Source organism: Ornithodoros turicata, chromosome 1 (assembly GCF_037126465.1).
Source record: "Ornithodoros turicata isolate Travis chromosome 1, ASM3712646v1, whole genome shotgun sequence".
Lineage (NCBI taxonomy): Eukaryota > Metazoa > Arthropoda > Arachnida > Ixodida > Argasidae > Ornithodoros > Ornithodoros turicata.
In genome coordinates, this window is record NC_088201.1 from 838,064 (window position 1) to 861,289 (window position 23,226).

Consider the following 23,226-nt stretch of genomic DNA (forward strand, 5'->3'; position numbering starts at 1 on the left):
ATGTGTCTGGAAGCTTCTTGCTTCTTCTTCAGAATGCGCCGGGATGAGATGTACCGTTTCGTGCTTGCCCTGGAAGTTTCGCGATGTTGATTCGTGGCATTGCCCCCTCCGTGCCTGAAATTCGATTTTCTAACTGAAGTAGTCGGAAACAAAAATTGTATAGCGTCGTTACCACGAGGATTAGAAGGATCACTGCCGGCATTAAAAGTCTTGGACGTCTCAGCAAACAACATAAAAGAAGTTCCTGGTGAAATTGGAGATTGCCTCAAGTTGAAGGAAATACACTTGAAGGACAATCCGATTAGCGACAAGAGACTTCGGAAACTGGTTGACCAGTGTCACTACAAACAGGTACTAGAATACATCAAGAATCACGGGCCACGTGATGTTGAGGTTACACAAGACAAAGGGGGTAAAAAGGGAAAGAAGGGACGCTTGTGTAGACCTCCAACTCTTGCACATAGTGTCTTTGGCACACAATGGCTGTGAGACCACGTGCTGGTTGAATCCCATCATTGCTCAGCGTAGAAATTAAACAACCAGCCTTAAGGAGGAATATGGACGTGCTTTGTGTGAGCCTCCCTGGACAAGTTTTCACCCACGGACATTTCTTCTCATTAGCAGCATGGCAGGAGTAAGGCTGCATTTCAGTGGAGACAATCGACATATAGCATGTTCCGTATGCCTAGATGATGTCTATAGAAGAAATAGGGCGGGTGCCTTGGAGGCAGCTAAGGACAAAGGATTGGACAAACCTGTGCTAGAAATTAAACAATTTGTCAAGTACGTATTCATTTCCTGTTGCTTGGTCTAGTGTTAAATCAATCGAGTGGCGCTACAGATGACGCATAACACTACCGAGTTTAAGGAAAACATAAAAAAGGTTATGTCAGTTTTTTAATTTTAACAAAAACAAAAAGGAAAGTCATATAGAAACGAAGTGAGGAGACACACACAAATCTCGGCTTTATCTTAATCTCGCAATGCCTGAATTGAAAACAATGACTCCCAACCCTACCGGTGACTGCATTTATGTGCAAAGCTGTACAAACATTGTGCAAGTTTCTCGGAATATCATGCCAAGTGACTCTTTCAGGTGAGTGGATTTGTAGCAGCTTAGGTTTACAGCATGCAAACTTACAACAATATAAGCTGCTCAAGTGAAGGATGAATTTTGTAGGCAACGCGATACTTTTTAATAAATATTTTTCTTCCTAATGTGTATAGCAATATTTAACGGTATTCAAATTATTACTGTCCAGAAAGCTTTTTAAACTTCATTTTAAAAGTTGTTTAATTTAAACCAAAATTGCACTCTTTGCACAAACAACTGGGACAGCCCACAGACATCCATTTTGTCAGAAGGTTGTACAGTAACCAGTAGTTTTCTGTATTCCACAAACCAGCTAAAATGTTCAGTAAGAAAAAAAAAAGAAACTGCATTTCCACCAAAATAACTGAGGAGCACTCTAGTTTTGTCAAGGTTGTAACAGACACTGTAAAACACTGTCCTTCGAAGCAGTCGTAATATGAGTGACATTGTACAGCTTAGGACAAAAGTTTACGGAACACCGGGGTGTTGCATTTCTCCATTGAGGCGACACCCTGACGCCAAGCATGAGCGGACACACATACTAAAAGGTGGATAGAATAGCTGGTCACCCGTTTCTTATTTGATCTCTTCCTGACAGCTATCAGGAGGCCATTCTGATGAAAAAATACTCCAGTGCCACATTCCATAAACGTTTGTCCCAAGCCACTCTTATGGTGTGCACAGCCTATACAGATTTTGAGCCCAAACTCTGGTACGTTAAAATATGCATTTTCCTGCTCCCTCGGATCAAGTGGCCACTAGCACCATATGTGACCTAAACCATACAGGACCTTTGGGGTTGTAAACAGCAGATTATGGAGGGTTTTTTTTCCTTTGTTCAAAAACAAGTTTTATGTGAGAAAACAGGATCGAGTGACAAAATGTGAAAGAGCGTGCTTCTGTGTTGAATTTCTGCAGTTTTCTACTCAAAGGATTTGAATGGTAACTAGGCACCTGGTGTGAGGCTTGTCACGTGGCTGATGCAACAGTGTACTGCTGTGAGGATTTCCAGGTTGAGGAAGACGAAGTGATTGCAGCAGGAGGCTGGTGATGCAGCGCACTGCCAGGCACTGCACTGCTACCCGTTCTTCCTAAAAGCAAATTACTCCTTGACCACTGTGCGTTAAACAATTAATTGCCATAGCCCACGATCAAAATGGATTCAGCCTCAACAAATGAAGCAGAGAATGCAATTAATGGACGTATTTACTCACTTGAGCCGTTTCGTGTTCGCTTGACGGTGATGTGTTGAGAACCCCAAGAAGTGCCATCCATGTCTCTTCAAACTGCTGTCGAGATACCCAACCTTGGATAAAAAAAAGGTACTGTATCAAGTGAGCCTGTCGGGTCAGTGGGAAATACCTAGAAGATTGACGCGATAGATGTATTCTTGCAGAAGTTCCCGGTCGAATAACAAGTCAGCTGGCGGTGGTGGAACAAACGTGTGCCATTCTCCGCTCATGTGTGGCATCCAATCCATGTGCCACAGAATGGGAGGGATCCGGACAAAGCTATTCACCAAAGGCAGTCGAGCTAAACCTGAGATTGAAAAATACTCTATATATACACACACACGCACAAAACCGACATCCTCCGTCTAAGTATTCTTGACACGGGAGCTTCAACTGACAATTTATCCTAGCACTTTAGTGTGAACCTGCACGAGAAGTTTCCCAGCAAGGAGTGTAATAGAAGCGGAGAAAATGGGCACCGAGGATACCAAAACTCACATCACTGCACACACACTGCTGCCAATAGACACAACTCAGAGCTCTGTGACATCTGCGCTTTGCTCGGGAGTGTCAATTCTTGTTTTCTCAGTAGTCCGGGGTGCAGTATAATGATGCGTCCATGATGGAATGAACCACATCTATGAAACTGTTTCAACCCCTTTTAAAAATAGGGAACTCGCGTTTAAATATGTTGCAATTGCACAGCATTTATAAGCGGGCTTTAATTTATTATAAGCACGGTAAAAATAAGTGAGCGGTTCTATCTCTTTCTTTGTGATATGTTCTGGCACTGTTTCATCCACTGGACATACATAAATAGCGCATGTCGTAAAATTTCAGTCCCACGAAATATTCCTCAAATGTCCCACAAGTTGACCAAAGTTAACAACCTGTACAGTATGTAGGGTGCATTAAATGCCTTTTACAAATTTTGGGGTAAAAAGGTTCTAGTCACCACACCTGAATATGCAGAGCATGTACAGTAATTTCACGCGTATTAGCCGCGACTTATGCGAGATTTTTTTTTCTCATGAGCGCGCTTATTCACAGGTGCGGCTTATCTGATGACTATTTTGTCCTGGTATTTTCCCCACAGCCCGGTTTTAACGAAAGGCCCGACAGTGTCTCTGCAACAGCATCACCCTGCCAATGTACAAATAATGGGGTGCGTCCAATTGCGAGTAGACTAACCTTCCTTCCCCCAAGCATGTCTTCTGGATGGACCACAGGGTTTACGGCCTTCTCTATGGTCTCCTTTCTCGCACAAAGCAGTCGCAGCATATTGACCGCAGCCTACCTGCCAGTGCGGCTTATTTGCCCGAAAATTTTCAAAACGCTCCTAAAAACGGGTCTTGCGGCTTATACGCGTGAAATTATGTTATGTTGCAGAAGGTGCCTACAGTACTTCTAGGTGTAGCCAGTTCCAAAATTTGGACCCAGTGCATATCCCATCAAGCACAGCATTCAAAACTTGATTCATTCAAGAATATGATTCTGGTGATTTCACGTTGACAGCAAAAAGGGTATTTTTCGTGTCTTCTCTTATCCTCAGTTGCCACCATCTATCCTCCCAATTTCAAACAACCTTAACATCTCTGATTCCATCTAAAAAAAAAAAAAAAAGAACTGAGTAAAAGGTCTTGCTTTCTCTCTGTCATCGTCTACGCAATGCCTGGATTCGTTCCTGTGTTGCAGTTCCTCATCGTGCCATGCTCGTCTCAAACTTGAGTGATGGTTGCAAACCAGAATACAAACCATCCACAGAGATGGACATTTAACTTGGTACAAGCAGAGGCGTCTCAAAATCATCATCACAGCTGTCATGGCTCATGAAACGCAAAGAGCACCATGCCATCTGGGTTGCCGAGATTTTGTCTGCTTTGAGTTGCATTCTGCATGGGGATAAAACCTGATTACTGCTTTCCTTTCTCTCATACCGGTAATATGGACGGCAGTTGGACAGTTTTTTGGGGGGACCAAAGTGTCGATAATAACGAGGCAGAACCCTGATTTTACCTATTTTAAGGGGTAAAGGCATAGGGTAATAGAAAATTGTGCCCCCAGTGAGAGGTGCTTCCCATAGGAATGGTTCGATGTCTCACCAGTGATGACACGTTGCAAGGGCTCTTTGATGAATGATGGGATGTGCGTCTCGATACCATGCTCGAGCCAGCCTACAAGTTGAGTGACTTGCACGCATGACTGTTGGACATGCAAGTACTCTGCAAATAATAAAATGTGCTGATGCTCAAATTTCCACATTTGTGTACATTTTCAAAATATGTGAGCTTGGTTTGAAATGTTGAAGCGGAAGTAAATGATGTTGGCAATTTGTTAATTGAGAACAAAGCAAAAGTTGTGCATAGGCTGAATGAAGAACAAAGACCTACCAGGAGAATTGTCTTTGGGCTTTATCTTCCGTACCACCTCCACAGGAAAACTGCACCATCCTTTCACTGGAACAGGGGTAACATGCCTGTAAAGCACACTTCTCCAACCGGCTCAACCAGGGCAACTCCAATATGGATCCATGTCATGAGCCCATTGACTAATACAATACTCAAATGATTCAAGTTGTATTCAACATTGCAAATACTACTTAGATGGATAGGTATCCTTTGATTGGCACATTTTGTAATCACTTAAAGGGCATGTACAATAGCCTAAAAGTTGGAAGTATAACCCTACTTGAATGTTGTGTACCTTGTCCCACTCCTACATGGCGAGGAGGCTGTAGTATCGTTCAATAAATACTCGTGCCAAGGTGTTGTGTACAATGGAGAGAGGAGAAATGAAAAAAAGCAGTGTTTACACTGTACTGCGAGGCTGTGAATTGCTGAAACTGCCGAGCAGACCCATGTTGCGTGCTTTTGCAGCCCAATGAGTAACGAAATGCTGGAATGACTCAGGCACACGTCCAATGCATTCAGGAACTGTTTCAATTGGTCGCAAGAAAACCGGCCCGGTTTGTCCACCATCCATCGTATGGCCTAAAAATGTGCCCAAGTTTTCAGTACAAATACTAGCCATCGGGTAAACAAAAGCTTACCTCAGCACAGAGGATAGAGAAGCGAGCAATATCCTCCAAGCTATCCACCGGAACATCTGCAGGTTCTGTCCGCAGACTATTGAGATAAGCGACCGTTGGTGGCACCAGCCTCACAAAGCTCATCCAAAATGTAGCATCTCCAAAGAGGGTCGACAGTCTCATACTATGACAAACTATGTGTGGTCCTTCACCACCACCACAAAGGAATGGGTGATGGGGTTGCGGCAGTGCAGCCACAACGTGTCCCACATCCGAGAGTACCATAGCACGGGATGCGCGGTACAACGGGGACTCTATGCTGGCCCACTTCTGAGCATTCAGGCTGGCACACAGCACACAAGGAGATATTTCCTGCAAAACATACTACTTTACGTACGTAAACCACATAAAAATTCAACCTTATCCCCACCTCAAACTGTAGAAATAAAGCAAAAAATGTCACAGGTGAAATATAGCGGTCGTCATAAAAGCCAGAGAACGTCGGGATTTGAACCAGGCATCTCTCGATTACCCTGGCTTTTCAGGCGCCTCATTTGACTGATTGCCACTCGACCGGCCACTCAAGAGAGATGTGTGCTTCACTGCTCTCTGGCTTTTTTTATAGCTGCCACGTTTTAACTGCTCTGTCCCCAGGCAACTTGAGGCTTGTGTTGTTTTTGTGCCTTTGTATGTTCTTACTGTCCATCATAAAAATTGCGCGCCATGCATTTTGAACAGCCTATCTGATTCAAAAGCAGACATTTCTTCCTGTGTCTGCTTCAAGTTGACATAACCACACCCAGGCGCACTAGAGTCATTAAATACAGAGTATCGTGTTCCTTTTCCGTGCCGCCGTTGGGTGTCTGCGATTGGGCTGATCGTGTCACGTGCCGTCCACATTGAGTTCCCTCCATGCAAGACTGGTTTCCTCGACAGCGGGCTGTTCTCCACTGAGAAGAGGGAGACTGGTGTCCCATTGCTAGGCGCTACTCTGCCCCCTATTTCGGGACTCTAAGGTGGAAAGTGTGGTAGCCTGCGCCCCTAGCCTAAATAAATAATAAGAAGAAAAAAGTTCCAGGAATCACCTACTACCACCTACGTACTAATTATAATAGCCAAATTTAGTTTTCCACCACTAATCATCTAGCCAGCCCTTTATGTTTTGTACTAATTTCATGTTGATTTGCACTCTGTTGTTTCAAAATCACGGAGCTTCACATAGGGTGGGTTTTTGTTCTTCGCGTCCCTGTCCTTGCCTCAAACAGAAGCACACTCCCTGTAGAGTTGTTCTTTAAGCGTATTTCCATTCTGCGTTCCCTGTGCATCTCGAGTGACCCTTGCATCTATCTTGGTTGCCAAGTCCCTAGTTTTCAATTCCCCTACCATAGTCATGGTGCTTTTCTTCCTGCGTTCCACATCCCAAGCTCTAAATAGTGAGCAGACAATCGTCTAGTTTTTTTTAGCCATTTTTGGCTCACATTTTTTTGTTTCATTTCCTCGTTTCATATCTGGTCGTGTTCTTTGCCTCTCACCCTGTGACCCCTTCATTTGATATCTCCCATTGAAGGACAAATTGCTCGAGTTTGAACAAATTACTGCATTCCCAAACGTTAAACCTGGCACCCTTTTCCAAATCATTACAAATTTCTTGATTCCTAGTGTAAGCTCACAGAACCTCATTTTTCATTATTAATGAAATTTTCCATCAGGTATTTTCCTTTAAGTAGCTGGTACCTAAATTAAACCAGACCCCTAGATATATATGTTTAGAGACGATCTGAATTGTTTCACGTTGTATGTTTATAGCTCCTTCCTGGTCGTGGGATACCACGTACCACGATTTCTCCGTGTCAAGTTTTGTACCAAGTCCAGTGGTCACACCTTCCTTCTCTTCCTCTGTTGCACCAGTGACATCATCAAACAATAATTGATAGAATAATTTCATCCTCATGTACTATTTACCATGATGAGCACAGGCTTTTCACAAAAGTCCAATAGCATTCTGACAATCCCCCATAATTACCATTTATTCATCCAGACTCAGCTCATTAATGTATTTTGACAGGAAATCAAACGGTGTTGCACACGTAAATTACTCCCAGAATTATTGCTCCACGACCCCTTTAGCCAAACATGCTCTTCACATTCCACCTGATATTATCCCACAGATAATGTGGGTTACATGGTGGTTGTCCAGTCTACGAGATGGGTTTCTATAAGGGTTCTATAACCCTGAATTTGCTAACGTTACCTTTTTGTACAACTCCTCCTGCCTTAACCTTCCCCTTTGCATATTCAGGAAGCCAATACAGTTGCTGTTATGATACTGTTGTTCCACCTGTGTGGTATGAAACTTAAGCAGACACAGGAACAAATTAGGGCTTTGGAGTCAAATAGGCCATTAAAAAGGGAAAGATTTTGATTGGCTTTTAGTTTTTGTTTCTAGAGGATGCTCGCAAAAAAAAAATTAAATAAAATAAGCGATAAAGCTCGAGACATATGGCTGCAAAGTTTGAGGTGGCCCCTACGCTGTATTTCTGCAACCTCATCGAAATGTGGAGAGATTACTGCTACTGTGAGAGATTTTTCTTATGCAAGCATTACCTTGAGCTGTAGCACTGCCAATGCATCTTCATAGTTAAGGCTGGCCAGCAACTGGGCACACTTCTCAGGAACAGCTTGCGGGGAACAGCATTGCTGCCGCACTTGCGCAAGATACCATTCCTACATTGAACACATTGAAAACATCCTATTTCTGCCATCCATAAATGCTTCTCAATGGGAAGTTATCTCACTAAGTGGCATAATGGAAAACACTTTACTACCCCGGGAACGTTTCACCACCTATGCAGGCAGCATCATCAGTACAAATGGCTAAATAAGGGGGCACGTCAACCTATTTATCCAGGTTTGTGTTACAGGCTGATACGTCTCCCATGCCAAAGTTTTTGTCTTATCAAAGTCAAGCAGTGATTAACCAGTTCCGCCTTCATTCGTATCGATGATAATGGGCCCAAGAAAGTTATTAGAATCCAGGGTTTATTAGATGGGATGTATCAGCCTGTAACACAAACTTGGGAGCCCTACCGGAAGTGTCCTCCTAGATACGTTCCTGGTTGACGTGCTGATGATGCCATCCGTCTACTGTTTTGCTTTATGTTGTTACGTAAGCCGGATTATGTCTTCATCTCCCGGCTTTTGGAGATTGTGACAGAAAATTGGTCCACCTTTTTCTGTCAGGTGGGTGCAGTACATGAGATCCTCAAAATGAGAGTGGATGTCAAGATGCGTGTAGCATAGCATCAGGGGGTTCTTAAAACCTCACAATATGGCAATTTCAAATTTCACTCGAGACTTTAACTATCTTTTTAGAAACCAATTAATAGGCAACAATAGCCAAAAAGGGGGGTGAGCCCACCTATTTTTGGTTTCATCACATGAGCTCCCTTATTGGAAATCACACACACCTTGCATATAGTCATCTTGGATGAACTGTCTCTCTCTTGGATGAAACCTTGGCTCGTTTTCAGCACTTTCTCCAGGAGTGAGAACAAGTGGGGATGTCTGCGAAAAAAATATTTTACTCCACACGGAATGGACGGAACAGAACTCTCCAACCTGCGGTCCAATTCGAGTGACTGCATGGTGGCAGGTAATCCAGCCAAGTCCTCAAGGTTTGCATCCAAGGCATCCGATGCAGAAAGCATAAGTTCCAACTGCCTTTGAGCCAGAGCCTCGCAGGATCTTGCGAGGGAACAGTGGGCGGTGGGAAGCACTTTCTCCACGAGAAGACACAACAGAGCACAGGACTGTGCTGGGTGGATGCCTTCCAGGCAACAGAGTAGACGGCTCACTAGGCTTGGCTGCAGGAAAAAGCTAAATTAGTACCACATATACACTGAAAAGAGACTTACTGCCACTTACACTCTTTGGAGGCTCACATCTTGAAAGTATGGCTTGGATGAAAAGTCCACTTGCTGCAAAATTTCGATGAATTCCGCTAAAATGGAAAAAGTAGCATTTAAACTCGAGCGGGTTGCCCTTGATTCACGTACCTGATGAAGTCAGAGACTGGAGGTTCAGCAGAGAGGCGAATTACTTGCGTCACGTGATTCACAATCAGCCATGTCATGGGTTCTGCATCGTGCACATTTTCACACTGTCGAAAAATAATACCGCAACAATATACCATATATATAACGACCCGTGTAATTTGTTTTGTTTCTTCTGCATATTTAACGTACTCCCACATTATTTAACGGCACACATATTATTTAACGGCACACATATTGCACGTGTTGAGAAACCACTCTGAGCAGCATTGTAGTCCATATGTTTCATCCAGAACATGCTTTCAAAGTGCAAAGAGACAGATTTTAGACAATTTTCTGAGGACTAACATATACGGAGTCAATCAGGAAGACAGGGCCAAGTTAAGTTCTAAGTTATGAAAACCCAAAGAGAGATAAACTCACCAAATAGTCGCAGAGCAGAATCAGACCTGCCTGAGAGACTAATTCAAAGCTACAGGAATACGATGGGCTATTTAGGTTCTTCTGCATTATGCTACTGCAAAGTAAACCCAGAGTGAGCTGCAAATTGACGGCCAATGCCAACTTACCCAGAGCCCAAGGTGCCTGGCCAGAGAACTCTCGACCAAAACTGCTGTTCTCCATAGTTGAGAAGGGTCAAGACGTTGCACCATTGAACAGTGAGCGTAGGGTACAGGTAGGCTAAGTGCAAAAAATGCTCATTGATTGCATCACATGAGGACTTTACGGCTTCCATAGCTGCAGTGGCCACACAACGAAAACTTCCTGTTGGATAAACAAATGCTCAATTGAGAAATTTATGCATCCACATTTATTCTTTGCCACTCGCATAGACTCAATTTAAGAAATATCAATTGGAACAACATCTGTGAATTTTGTAATCCTGTAGCACATTTTTCAACTGACAATGTCTCGTCTATGCTCCTGCTCCAGAAATGAGAATCTTGTAATCAACATAAAAGGTTCGCGTAATAAAGATTACCTGATTGAAACATGTGTGTGAGGTACAGGAGAAGACTGGACATCTGCTGGAAGGGAAAAACGTCCTCAGGACCAGCCTGAGGGCACTGAAAGAGGAGGTCGCAGAGGTACTTGGCATATGCATTCACCACTTCAATAAGGTACCTGGAAAATAAGTTTTACGCTAAGTACTGTCGAGACTCAGGGAATGTCATGAGATGCAGGAGTTATGCTGCAAACTAACGGCCATCTTGAGATTTTTACTTGAGACATTTGCTCCTCGAGACCATTTTTGTGTTTCATAAGTAGACTCCTTCCGAGCAAGTATGGTGGGTGTTATGGATGTTTTGCAACAGTACACCACTTAAGTACATGCGACATTTTGGAGGTGGCATGAAAGATGAGATTAAGGTTGGGCTGGAGGAATCACACAATGGCTTTCTTCCACTAACACTGTATGTCTCAAGGCTGGAAACTCTTGAGATGAAGGAGCTCTTGCTACTCTACTTGCAACTGGTCGCTTTTAGTGACACAATATTTTCATATAGAAAACAGTCTTTATCAACCATTAAGGACTGTATCGCAGTGTTACAACTATAACTCTTTGCCACATCAATACAAGCTCAGCTAACACTGGTTTATGGCTCAAATTTCTAGAATTTCATGTTCACAACAATGGTTGTGGTGCCAGAGAGTGGCAATGAGATGAAACAATGTACAAACTAATAAGCAAACTTTTTGCATGATTAGCAATGATTGCAGAGCTTATCAAGAGTCCACATCCACACTGTCTTCTAAAACATTTTCTCAACTTCCTCTACATTGGTGTTAGGATCGATTAAATCCAGGTTTCCAATAGGGCTTTACCGTCAGACACATATGCTTACAAACCATATCTTTATGCGCAAAAATCAATATTCTTGCCTCGATGTCCAATGGTTTGAATCCGCGTTATCTTCTAAGAAGTACATCGTCAAGTAAAAGCCCGTTTCCCACCGTATGTGCTGTTCATGTACATGCAGACTTGTCAAGAGCAATGAAGCCTTTCAAGCAGCGTACAAGTTGTATATCCTTTCCCTTTGTACTTCCATTGTTAGAATATTTAACTTGAAAGAATAATACGTACATTGCTAGAGCTTTTTCAATGTTCTCTCCAAAAGCATCCAGCTGGTGAGTTTCAGGCGCTAGCTGGCAGGGCACCCTCAATGGCAACGCGAGATCGGCCAAACGTGACAGCACAACTTCCTCCTTACTCTGAGCCAACAAGACACGCAGGCTTAGGAGCACCAAGCACATCCAGCGCTCTGCCCGGAATTCCTGCGAGCAATGCTCATTAATCAACCCATACTACGCCCTATAAGATAGTGTTATCATCTAAGAAGCATTCACAAGAAGAGAGCTTTCTTTCTCATATCCATTCCCATATTGTTAGTGAAGAAGAATACCAAATCTGGTGAGGCTGGCTGAATGAAGAGGGCTTTCAACAGAATGTCCACAGGTCTGAAGACACTCGGAGACACAGAGTCAAAGAGCCTTTGCAAAATGTCCAGAGCATGCCGCTTGTCTAAGAACACCTTGCAAATGGAGAAACAACCATCAACACAATTTGTTTCCACGTTCACAAATCAACACATACTTGCATACGAGAGAGAAGTGGAAGTATAACATCTATGAGTTGGCGAGAAAATTTCTTCCAACGATCTTCTCCTTCCTGGTAGCTGTGGTATACCACAGCTAGTAACAGCTCCGGCACCTGCATTAGTCAACATCATTATTAACTCTTTCTTCCTACAATTTATTCTCAACACCACTGTCTCCATTTTTTGGGGCAGGCCATTCGTGCGCAGCTTCCTTAGATAGGGGTCTTATGGCGGGCTTTAGATTTGTCACTTTCCCTTTCCCTGGACCTCAAGTTTTCTATTGAATGGCCCTCTCATCATAAGCTAAAATTCTTGGATCTCATCTACCGTTCCCAGAATGACCTTTGTTGGTGTTATGGCAAAGATGACACCTCTCTCACCATATTCTAGCTCTCACTCTAGCTCTAAGGTTGTCAAATTTCATACTGTTTCGTCCATTCTGAAGGTCTCCATCTCTGAAGGTAGTGTCCAGTACGTTAGCTGTAGTTTGTCGAGCCAATGTAGCAGGTTACTTTCAGTGGATAACATGCATCTTATTGCCTCATATTGTTGTTGCTACGTAAATTAATGTGCCACGGCCCTTTTAAACACAAAACCGTCCAGGAAACAGCCATCAACAAGACTGTGGCTACCCTCACCATCATATTGTGTCCCACAATATACTAGCTGTAGCGAAACATTTTGATATTAATATTGTTTTTCCCTACGTTAAGCAAGCTATCGTCCTTTCTTCTGTTTTCCATAGCCATACTGTGAATCACCACAAACCATTCCGTTGCTTATTGTATCCTTTTTGAGTGTGGGATGTGCTATGTAGGCCAAACCGTCTTCACAAACACCAGCTTAAAGAAGCAGTCTAGAGGCACACAACTTTGTTTCTGTTTTTGGTTAGGAGGTTGTGTTTGGATGTTAGGCGGCCAAAAACAGTTTTCCCACAATTAGTGCAACCGTAGCGAAATTGGGATGCTTGCAATAGCCCCCCGAACCCCCCGTGCGTGAAACACCCTCCTTCGCCTTCACGACAAACACGTGATGAGTGACGCGAGTGGTAGGGACGCTCCTCATTGGACCTGGGATCACATGATCGAGGTGAGCAACACCGCGCCTGCTGGAGCATCTGCTACCGCTTCGAAGACGCCACGCATTCTCCGTCTGCGTGATGACCGAAACGGAGGATTTGAAGGCTGTCAACGAAACGACCACGATTTTTTGGGACCGCACACACCACGAGAAGAACGAGTGGTGCAGCCCAAAATTAACTGTGTGTTGTACAGCGATAACGCAGTGCTTCCCAACAGTGTGCAGCCACAATACCGCCGTCATCGTTTGCTTTCTACTACTGTGAATTCTGAGATTGCACAGAAGCCACGGATATATTACTCTCGCGATTGCAACCTTATTTTGTCAGGCTGCATATAGGCTTCGTTTTTTTTAGAAAACGCGATACAAATCATATAAAGAATAGAAGTGAACAAGAAACAGCTCGCAATGTTTGTAGCAGACAGTGTTTCCTATCAACAAATGAGGGAGCTCTCTACCACAAACGTCATACTAGAGTGGCTGATTTGAGAGAGTAGGTAGGCGATTTTCCAAATTAATTGCGGTGGTGAAGCAATTAATTGGTGCAGCAACTTTGGACAAAACTATTTTGTGGGAATGCTTTACAAGATGAGAGCAGTTTTTGGCCATGTTAGATACCAGACTGAGAGAAGTCATATCTCAAGTGTCCGTGAATGTCTCTTCTCAGAGACAAAGAGAGAGTGCAAAGAAAGGGCAGATCTCAAAGGCTTTTCAATATATAGTGGCCATTAAACTTGGGCTGTCTCTTTCCTTTCAATCATACACCTGTTGTAGGCGTTGTGGATAGGCGTTACCATATTGCCCCTTCATCCCACAGACCCCTCCCTGGTGTTCCATGTTTGCACGTTGCGGACAAAAGTCATAAAACACGAGATACAATTCGGGATTTAAAAAAAACAAACTTTGCCGTCCTCATATTTTTGTTTGCACGGTTGAGACTTCCCTCTAGACTCTCCTACATTTCCTACCGAGCCCTTCAACTGAGTTGTTATTGACACGATATAATGCATCCGTAAAGACAGAAAAAAAGCCATACCTACCTCTGGGTACTGCACCAACTTGAGCAAAATAGAGATGACAACTTCTCGCTGGGTCTCAAGCTCCTTCCGTGAGTCTGATCGATTGGTGTTCGGAAGAAGAAATAGATCCTCTACTATTGCCTGTAAGGCTGGAATGACTTGGACGAGAAAATTGCATTGTGTTGCAAGGTGTAATAACAATGTCAAGTTGACAAGATAGCAGTAAGCTGTCAAAAAAAGACCGTTAGATAGATGAGCCTAACAGTCGTTTTTTCGTACCATATTTAGAATAATAAAGTCAAACTCCTCGATGACCAATAACTTTAACAGGGCTGCACTAATAAGCAATAAATAAAAATAAAAATTGAGGCAAGAAAATACACAGCGACTGTTCATTTTCCAATACTGTCAGTGAAAGGGTAGAGAGAAAGGTAACGCTTGTGTGTCTCCGTATTTGGTCAATGCTGCTCAAATTCGCCAGATTATTCAAAAGACCCTGCACATGCTTTCCACCCGCGAGTGTTCTAAAGCGAGTTTTTCCTAAAGCACACTGGCGTTAGGTGAAGCCGACTTGTGGAATGATGATGTGTAACGTTGTCAGACGTTGTCCTCATATGTTCCCTGGTTCCTTCCACGAGTTCTGGTCACTGTTTTCCCAAGCCAGTGTGATGTCACGTAGCTTCGTGTGTGTGTTTTTTAAGGCATCTGTTTCTTTTTCTTTCGGGACACGCGGGGTGGCGCGCGACTTTTCGGGGGCATGCTATTTAGGTCAACCCTCATTTAACGATGTACCCCGCATAACGATGGAATTCGCGATTACCGTCAATATCGTTATACGTGGGTTTCACTGTAGTTCCCATATGTGCTTATGCAAGCTTCATCACAAGGCAAAATACTGACACGACCTTCACAAGAAACTCTGTCTCGTTAATATCATTGTAAGTACACTGTCTATACTTGAGTAATTATTTACACGAATAACAACCCTCGATCTAACAAAATACACTCTTTAACGAATAATTTCCATCGCTCGTACGGGTCCCCATAGATGACAATGTATTTTTGCGCTCGATTTAACGAAATCCATTAGTTTGGTCAGATCTATTTAACCGAGTCTCTGGGCAACGAAAGGCTTTCCTCTTTACACATGTCTTTCCCTTTCACCATGAAGAAAAGGAGAAACGTAACCCTCCCCATTGTCCTCGCGCAAGCTTTCGTTGGTTACTGCCTTCGCCAGTAATTTTCGGCACACTGACACAGTTTTGAAACCGGTGCGCCAAGGACCTCTTCACACCTGTTTGTGGATGCAAAAACGTGCATTCCTGGCCTCTTGCGAAGTCTTGCATTTGTTGATACCAGTGACAGTAGGTTACGGTTTTGTGCGGTTTTTGACTTGTTTTTGTTCATGCAGGTGGTAAAATGGCCATGACGCCGCCGCTAGTCAAAATTCCATCAGTGTTAACGGCTATGAGATACCCATTTCTCATTGTTTTCGGTATTCCATGGTGATGTAGAATTCCGTATTCCATGGTGTCGTTCTTTGCAGAATTTTCTCCTTGTGAGTTTGTCAGCCACCATGAGTGCAAGTAGAAGCTATCCGGAGTTACAACACATCCCGAGCCATATTCTGCACAAATTACTTTTCGCCTAGCATTATGCGATGAATAAAACTTGATATTTTGTGCCATTCGTAGCTAGATATCTGTTTTATGACAAATGGCATTTTGCAGTAAGCGCGGCACAGGTGGGGGCGGAGGTCACCTTTTTTTCACTTGGCGTGTTCCATTTCACGCAAAAAAGAAAGAACCACCTATTACAAATTCGTTATGTAGAGGTTAAACTAGCAATATTTTTCTAATCAGTACGAAACTAGAATTGTGAGTTTAAATGCTCACCATACTTGATGGGCGGCTGCCCACTGGCCATGAGTCGATCGCACAACTGGATTATCTCTGGCATGCTGATGATGGGCTTGGAATGGTACCGTTCGTAGGACAGGAGCACCAAGAAATAGAATATCTGTGGCACGAGGACCTCGGCATTCCTGTAACAATGGGACATTACTGAAAGCAATGCTGCCAGCACATGGAATATGCACAATAAACTGTCAAGTTGCTGTTATGTTACACGTACAGGGTGGGTGCAGGACGCTATACTTTTGCCTCCATCCATCGGTATAGCGCATAGGAAATATACATGAAGACGAAAGTTTGCGTGGCCGTATTTATTTCGTTACGCAGCGGCTGGCAACCACGATTTTTTTGTAGGCTTCTCTGGCATAAATTATTCACTGTGTGGCAGCAGAAGTCTGTCTGTCAAGTGGATGGGGACCTTTTATAGCACCCACTCTGTATATCGTACACGTATCTCATAACAAGGGATCGTAGGAGTCAGTTTGGCGTGGAAATACATGTAGAAACTTTATTTTTCCCTTCTGAGACATACCAATTTTTGTTTCTGCTTGCAGACGAAATTCATAATTCCTTCGTCCGGCAGATCATAGGAGCCAACCGTAATGTCATGAGAGAACAAAAGCATATTCTTTGAAAATGCACCCTTTTTCTATAGAAGAGTAGCTTCATTTCTAATTGACAAATGGGCGCCCGTCACAGTCTTCGATTCTCGTATAAAATTGCATCTTACGTAGCGCACAGATAGGAGCCAAGCAACCCAAACACAAACTCCATCAGATATCCAATTGACTCAAGTGGTGTCACCGGCTTATTTTTTTCAACTTGCTGTGCTGTAACATTGAAACAGACTTTGTGCTCCAAGCAAAAGTTTTTTTTGTTCAAGATAGTACGCTTACCTCTAATGAATTAAACATAGACTAATGCCAAAAACCTTGAAAATGCTATTTTGTGCATTTTCAATACAACTTTGCAGCAATATTACGTGGTCCTCTATGGTCATTTCAATGCGATTTATTGCAAAAGAAAGAGTTTTTCTTCTTCTTTAGTTTAATAGAAAATGCGTTCTGTTATCTTCAATAGTTTCCTTGCACCAGCTTAGAAAGTGTATGTTGGGTACGCAAAATTATCAGATTTTACAGACGTTTTCAGTTTCATCATAAATTTATTCATATTTCGTGCAAACAGAGTTGAAACTACAAAATAAAATGCTCGCTTATTCTATTCCTTCAGACCCTACAATTATTTAAATGCACGTGCATACTTGGTGTTAATGGCAATATGGTAAGATATATGTGGTTTAATAAATTACATTTGTAGTGGATGAGACTCTTGGCCGATTTCACGTCAGACCAGGCAGGCATCAACTTCCTGGATTTTCATTTTTTTTTTTTTAATATTTAGAAGCTCATCATATGTGATGATAAACAGCGGCAAAACGAATGATTTCTACCAAATAGTTTCTATGAAAAAAAAAAAGAAGAGAAAATCCGGCCCTGAATTAGAGTGTTTCAGTTTTGCCACTTGTGCAGGCGTATGTTTTAAAAGATATTCTTCCAAATTTTTTTATGCTTTAGTACTATACACCCAGGCCAGCAGGCAAAGTGTAAGTTTTAGCACGCAGGCGTAATGCTCTGTGATATAAAAAATGGCGAACATGCTCCAGCGCGCAATCTTGTTCCAACCAATTCAACCATCGTACCAACCATCAATTCTCTGGCTGTAGATGTCGCTCGCTCTTGTACTTGGCATCAATGTACTCAGATTTTGATGCTCTTTCATTTGGTATATCTCTCATGCCTGTACTTTCTGCAGGTGTCTGCTGAAACAGGCAAGAAGTTGGGTATCTTTTGAAAAAACAACAAATTTGTGCCCCCTTTTGATTTTATTTATATTTTGCCAGGACATGGCCCAATGTTAGAACTTTACTTTGCTGCAAAAAAAATCTGCTTCAAAAGGTGCACACTGGCGTTGAGCGCATCAAAATGCAGCCCTACTCCGCATGCGTGGTGAAACAGAGATGGTGGCTGTCTCTCTACATCAGGTCCCGGAAGAAATGGTCCCTGGTGGCGTGGGCGGAAATAATGGTCCCGCAAGGTTCTGTGCGCCCAAAAATACAAAAGTGTGGTTGTGGACAGCCAATGAAATGAATCATAGCTGAGCTTACATGGCAAATTTTTGAGTTGAGTTTGTAAAAACTGCCATAACAAAACTCAAGTTAGATAACATTCACATGAGGAGGTGGCAAAAACCTAGTAAAAACAAATGGCGTAACTTTTTTAAATTCAATGACACGTTTTCTGGGTCATCCTGTATATCTAGGGCCTGACTTTTTATAAAGGGTTTGTATACAGGGTTTAACCCGATATTTATCCCAAAACTGTTCGGGTTCAAAGTCATATACTAACACACTACTACTTTGGAAACTGTGTTGTAAATGCATAAATATGCTGATACAAGCTGTCAAAACAGAGACCCTGCTGCCTCTTACATGCATGGACTAATTATTGATGCTCTATCTACTGGTGTGTCATGTGTATTATGCGGAGTAAACCAAAGACACCTGATTCAATCCAATTCTGCCAGAACTGTGCTGAATCAGGTTCAGTTCAACCCGATTACACTCCAATTATTGAAGCAAAATATAACCCGAAAAAGTCTGACATAAATATACAGAGCTCAGGCACAACGCCACGTAACTAGGTTACCTTTTACGTGTAGCTCCGCCGCTGCAATATTGTAGTGAAACAAACAAAGAATGCAAAGAACTCAGGGAAAAGAGGTGCTGACGCCAGGAATCGAACCTGCACCTCTTTTCCCTGAGGCTTACTTGTCTCTGTCGTCCCTAACTGTTGGTCTGCCTCGGCCAAATCTCGTTGTTTACAAAGGTGTGTTCGTGACAAAAGCAACTTAACTCCAGCTTTGACCTGCAACTATTGTACTCCACACAGGTGCAGACCATGTAGAAAATGATTACTTGAGAGTTGTTGACAGTATTTGGACACACTCTCATCGTGCCACTCATGACCATCAACCTTTCCTTTTGGCTAAAAGACCAAATTTTGTCTAGACTACTAGACTCTAGGCAACGAAGCAGCCATGGAGTCCCAGACATTGTTCACGTTCATATGCCCAGATCTCAATTAGTCCGAGTTGAGCCCAGCAAATAACATCATTTCATATGTACACAAAAAACACATATACGTACAGGGTGTCTCACGTAACGTGTGAGAAAATTATATTTAAAAATCTACACGTCGGGAAAATTATGGGGTCAACGGTATTCGCTTTCAGAGAGTTTTTGACATCGTGTCAGAACACTCTTATAAATTTTTCAACGCGGGAAATTTAATTTTCCTAATTAAAGTCCGGAAATTGCCTAGTCAACCTAACATTTTTTCGACAGATTCTGGAAGCATGGGTTGGGTTTATCCCATCACAGAAAAATTCACTTCGTAGTACAAAAGTACGAAGCGGAAAAAAAATTGGGAAAATATCCAATTTCGGGCCTCGCAAATTGCCGCTGGCCTCTCCCATCCCGCAAGAGCGCTCTGGGAAGTGACACATAAAAAACAGTCGCCTCGCCCCTTCGCTATCGGCCCTGATATCATGCAGGTTGGCGAGCCGTATCACTAAAGCAAACGATGAAAAAAAGCCAAGAGTAGAACAACAAAAGAAGATAAACACAATCACAAAGTGAACCTGTCGCTGAAAACATGAGGGTGTTGAGAGGGGAATTAAAGGGGCGAGACGACTGTTTTTTATGCATCGCTTCCCGGAGCGCTCTGACGGGATGCGAAAGGCGAGCAGCATTTTGCGCGGCCCGCAACAGGATATTTTCCCATTTTTTTCCACACCTTACTTTTGTACCACGAAATGAATTTTTCCGTGGTGGGCTTAGCCCGACATGTGCTTCCCGAATCTATCGAAAAAATGTTAGGTTGACTAGGCAATTTCCGGACTTTAATTCGGAAAATTAAATTTCCCGTGGCGAAAAATTCATAAGAGTGTTCTCACACGATGGCAAAAACTCTCTGAAGGCGAGTACCGTTGACCCCATAATTTTCCGTCGTGTAGATTTTTTAATATAATTTTTTGACACGTTACGTGAGACACCCTGTAGATGTACTGTAGTCCACATGTAGCTCCCGACTTCAACTCAAACACCCATTTTTGACTACTCAACCCCAAAAAGGTTGCGAAAAATATGAAAAATTTAGGTGGCAATTATTGATGGCAATGCTAGTTGTTTCTAGTTGTTGATCCTCATTTCTCCTTGTCCTACAAAGGCTCATGTAACCGCAAAACCCGATTCCTTTGAAGCAAGTACAGTGCAGAGAAAATTGTGCTGCAAAGTTTAAAAAGTTGAAAATGCACAATAGTTTTTGAGAAAGAGGGAAAACACTCACGTTATTTGCCCTTCCTCAATGAATTCAAATTGTTTGATTACAAAGCCAATGAAGACCTGATCCGAGTCGAGGAGGCAGTAGTTGACACGAAGATGAACAAGCTGTGCAAGAAGGTCCAGTACTGCCGCCTGGAGACTAGCACTGCTAGACACGGTGTAAAGTTTAAGGGCCTGAAAATATACCACAGGAGCTCTTGTATTAAGCATCTCCAAATTGGCTTCCTATAGTATTCTTACTATTTCAGCCACAATAACTGCAAAGCACATTGTGTGGTGACATGCCAGTCCTTCTTGTGTCATCTTCTCTGGGAGATAATTTCTTGTACCACTAGTGGGGCTTTACTGTGGCGCATACGTGGGCAAAATGTCTCGCAGGTATCACAAAGCCAACGTATAATACGCAATGTATAACGCTTGTGATGCACACAAGCTGCTCAAGAGGCCCAACGTGCAGCAATCGCCATGACACATCTCCGATGTAGCTAGCATGCGCTATCAATGCATCAAGCCCTCATTGAGAGCCCTTCAAGTTGGAATTAACGGGACTGTATTCAAATGCCCTTCTGGCCGACTCACGTTCTCCAATTCTAGAGGCCTTGGCTTGCTCCCTTAATATGTTAGTCATGCTTCCTGGACGTCAAAAGAACTCCCCACCTATACCTAGCACACACTTTACTGCTTAGGAATGCCTTTCCAAGGTACAGTCGCCGTCCGATCTTTCCGTCCGACTCAGCGTGGATCGCGCAAAAGTTGTAAATAATCGAGCAGTCCGAAAAAGCAAATGCCGCTTCAAAACAAACATTTTCGGGAGCAACGTTTTGTCATTGTTGACTGACAGAGGCACCGCAGTCATCAAGTCCGCTTCGCCTAACGCATGCGTGCTTTACGGCGCTATCGCGCGGCTCGCAGGCGGTACTGGGTCTTTTGAATCAAGCCGTTGGCCAAAAACCAAGATGCAGAAGCGTTACGACAGACCTCTTCTACTCAGAGGAAAGAAAATGAACAATCGTTGCCTTTTTTTTCCTCAATATTTTAGTTGGTTGATTTCTTTCAATACGAATTTCGGATGATACCAATATTTTCCGTCACTCCAAGAGAGAAATAAGCTGACTGGGCACTGGGGAGTCCGAAATATCGAGTGACGGGGCTGCACGGCGTCCGAAATTTTGTACGTTTTTATGCATCAACACTATGGGACCCGCGACCGTCGGTGACTGTACTACCTTCAAGTGGCATCAACTGGTCTAAAGTCATCTTTCAGAAACTCATCTTACCTGAAGGACGACTGGTTCAAAGAGCCGTATATGTGCAGCTAGAACAGCTTTACCACTCTTGCTTCCACAGCCAGGTTTCAGCAAGCCAGACAATTTTTTTTCACAACCCCTCCTTGCCCAAGTGATCCAGCTGTAGTTGAGGAGAAGATCTCGAGTTAAAGACTCTAGCAGAATTAGTGAGCAACACAGTTTCACATGGTGCAGCAAATATTTAATATAGAGGTTGATTCACCTGCCAAGCATAGTAGGATCAGCTGTTAACAGTGGAGGCCTGGAAGCATAGCTGGCTAACAGCTTGGTGAGTGAGGTATATGGATAGGAACAGCAATTGTAGTAAAGTCCCGTGGATGCACTGGAGGACACCACATCATTCACGCTGGTGGCTTCCCACAAGCTCGCCAGGTTGGTGCCAAACAATGCTTTTAACAACTGAAAAATGTCCTTGTGAGCTAAACCCAGCAGACCAAGACAAGACCTACATACCTGCCTTACACATTGCACTGTAGCCTGTGGCTCCACTCCAATAGAAAGTTTTAGGAAACTGAGAAGTTCTTCAACACAACGATTCACATCCTGCAACTGTGCCACTTCCAAAATCTGGCCAACTGTCTCCAAGGCTGCTTTCAGAAGACCAGAAAACTTTTCACAGCTGCTTGAGTCGAGAGACACCTGCCACAATGACGCGCATGTCAAAAGGGCATCTCTAATTGGGCCTCAATAAGGAGGTTAAATTGAATACAAAATCGTCCTTTACGTCCGTTTTGGAATTTGTTGGAGAACCACTTATGGTGTTGATGGAAAAGGAAGAGATAGGCAGGAAGGAGATGTGGTTCATGCAGACAGCAGACATAACAAGAACATTCTGGGTATTCAGTTTCGGGCATTACCAGAGAACAGCTGTACCTATGTTTGTATCAGGGTTGGGCATAAATACATTTTTTTGAGTATTTAAATATAGATCAAAGAGTGATATTAAACGGTAGGAGCATATATAAAGCAGCATAAGAGCATTAAACATAAATACTTTTCGATATAAGTATTTACATACCGCAACTAAGGAAATACGAGAAACTGGAGAATAAAAACTGGAGAAAGAAGTTACTTTTGGTACATAGTTGGGTTACCTCATCTGAAGCCATAAACCTCTGCCCAACTGGAAAAGTCCTTCATAGTACTGTTATCAAGTAGCTCGAAAACTTTGATACCATGTCAATAGAGAGCGATTCAATATTTTTCAGTAGGGCTTTGGGCCTACTGAGGGTACAGGAATCATTACTCACCTTGTAAGTGGAATGTGCTGCTCTTAGCACATCGTGAAGCCTCAGGTAGTGAGGTAAAGATGCAAAGTTGCTTATCTGAGATTTACTCTGAGATGGCCTCTCGGTATCTGCGGAAAAATGGTTTTTAACTTTCTCTCTATTAATTGGTCCATTTGAGAACAACATTTTCTTAAGAGACTCGAAAGGAGCCTTTATACAGTCGACGACAGATTTTTCCCGACTTGAGGGAGCCACAAAATCAGTCCCAATT

At 43.0% G+C, this 23,226-nt stretch overlaps 1 protein-coding gene across 2 annotated transcripts in view; it reads right to left on the reverse strand.

The window, feature by feature from the left end:
* LOC135377228 (huntingtin-like) overlaps positions 1-23,226 on the reverse strand; it is a 62,964-nt gene that overhangs the window by 4,117 nt on the left and 35,621 nt on the right. For both annotated transcript variants that reach the window (XM_064609524.1, XM_064609525.1), the window contains exons 21-45: positions 22,977-23,083; positions 22,180-22,365; positions 21,929-22,125; positions 21,697-21,826; positions 20,424-20,593; positions 16,000-16,148; positions 14,126-14,262; positions 12,002-12,118; positions 11,811-11,939; positions 11,492-11,682; positions 10,388-10,530; positions 9,975-10,170; positions 9,829-9,922; positions 9,409-9,512; positions 9,278-9,353; positions 8,972-9,216; positions 8,821-8,917; positions 7,958-8,077; positions 5,375-5,725; positions 5,138-5,315; positions 4,716-4,781; positions 4,428-4,547; positions 2,456-2,632; positions 2,308-2,399; positions 2,048-2,184 (exon numbers count right to left, since the gene is read on the reverse strand). In XM_064609524.1, the coding sequence (XP_064465594.1) occupies positions 2,048-2,184; positions 2,308-2,399; positions 2,456-2,632; positions 4,428-4,547; positions 4,716-4,781; positions 5,138-5,315; positions 5,375-5,725; positions 7,958-8,077; positions 8,821-8,917; positions 8,972-9,216; positions 9,278-9,353; positions 9,409-9,512; positions 9,829-9,922; positions 9,975-10,170; positions 10,388-10,530; positions 11,492-11,682; positions 11,811-11,939; positions 12,002-12,118; positions 14,126-14,262; positions 16,000-16,148; positions 20,424-20,593; positions 21,697-21,826; positions 21,929-22,125; positions 22,180-22,365; positions 22,977-23,083 (3,709 nt within the window). The remainder of the gene's footprint in view (positions 1-2,047; positions 2,185-2,307; positions 2,400-2,455; positions 2,633-4,427; positions 4,548-4,715; positions 4,782-5,137; positions 5,316-5,374; positions 5,726-7,957; positions 8,078-8,820; positions 8,918-8,971; positions 9,217-9,277; positions 9,354-9,408; positions 9,513-9,828; positions 9,923-9,974; positions 10,171-10,387; positions 10,531-11,491; positions 11,683-11,810; positions 11,940-12,001; positions 12,119-14,125; positions 14,263-15,999; positions 16,149-20,423; positions 20,594-21,696; positions 21,827-21,928; positions 22,126-22,179; positions 22,366-22,976; positions 23,084-23,226) is intronic.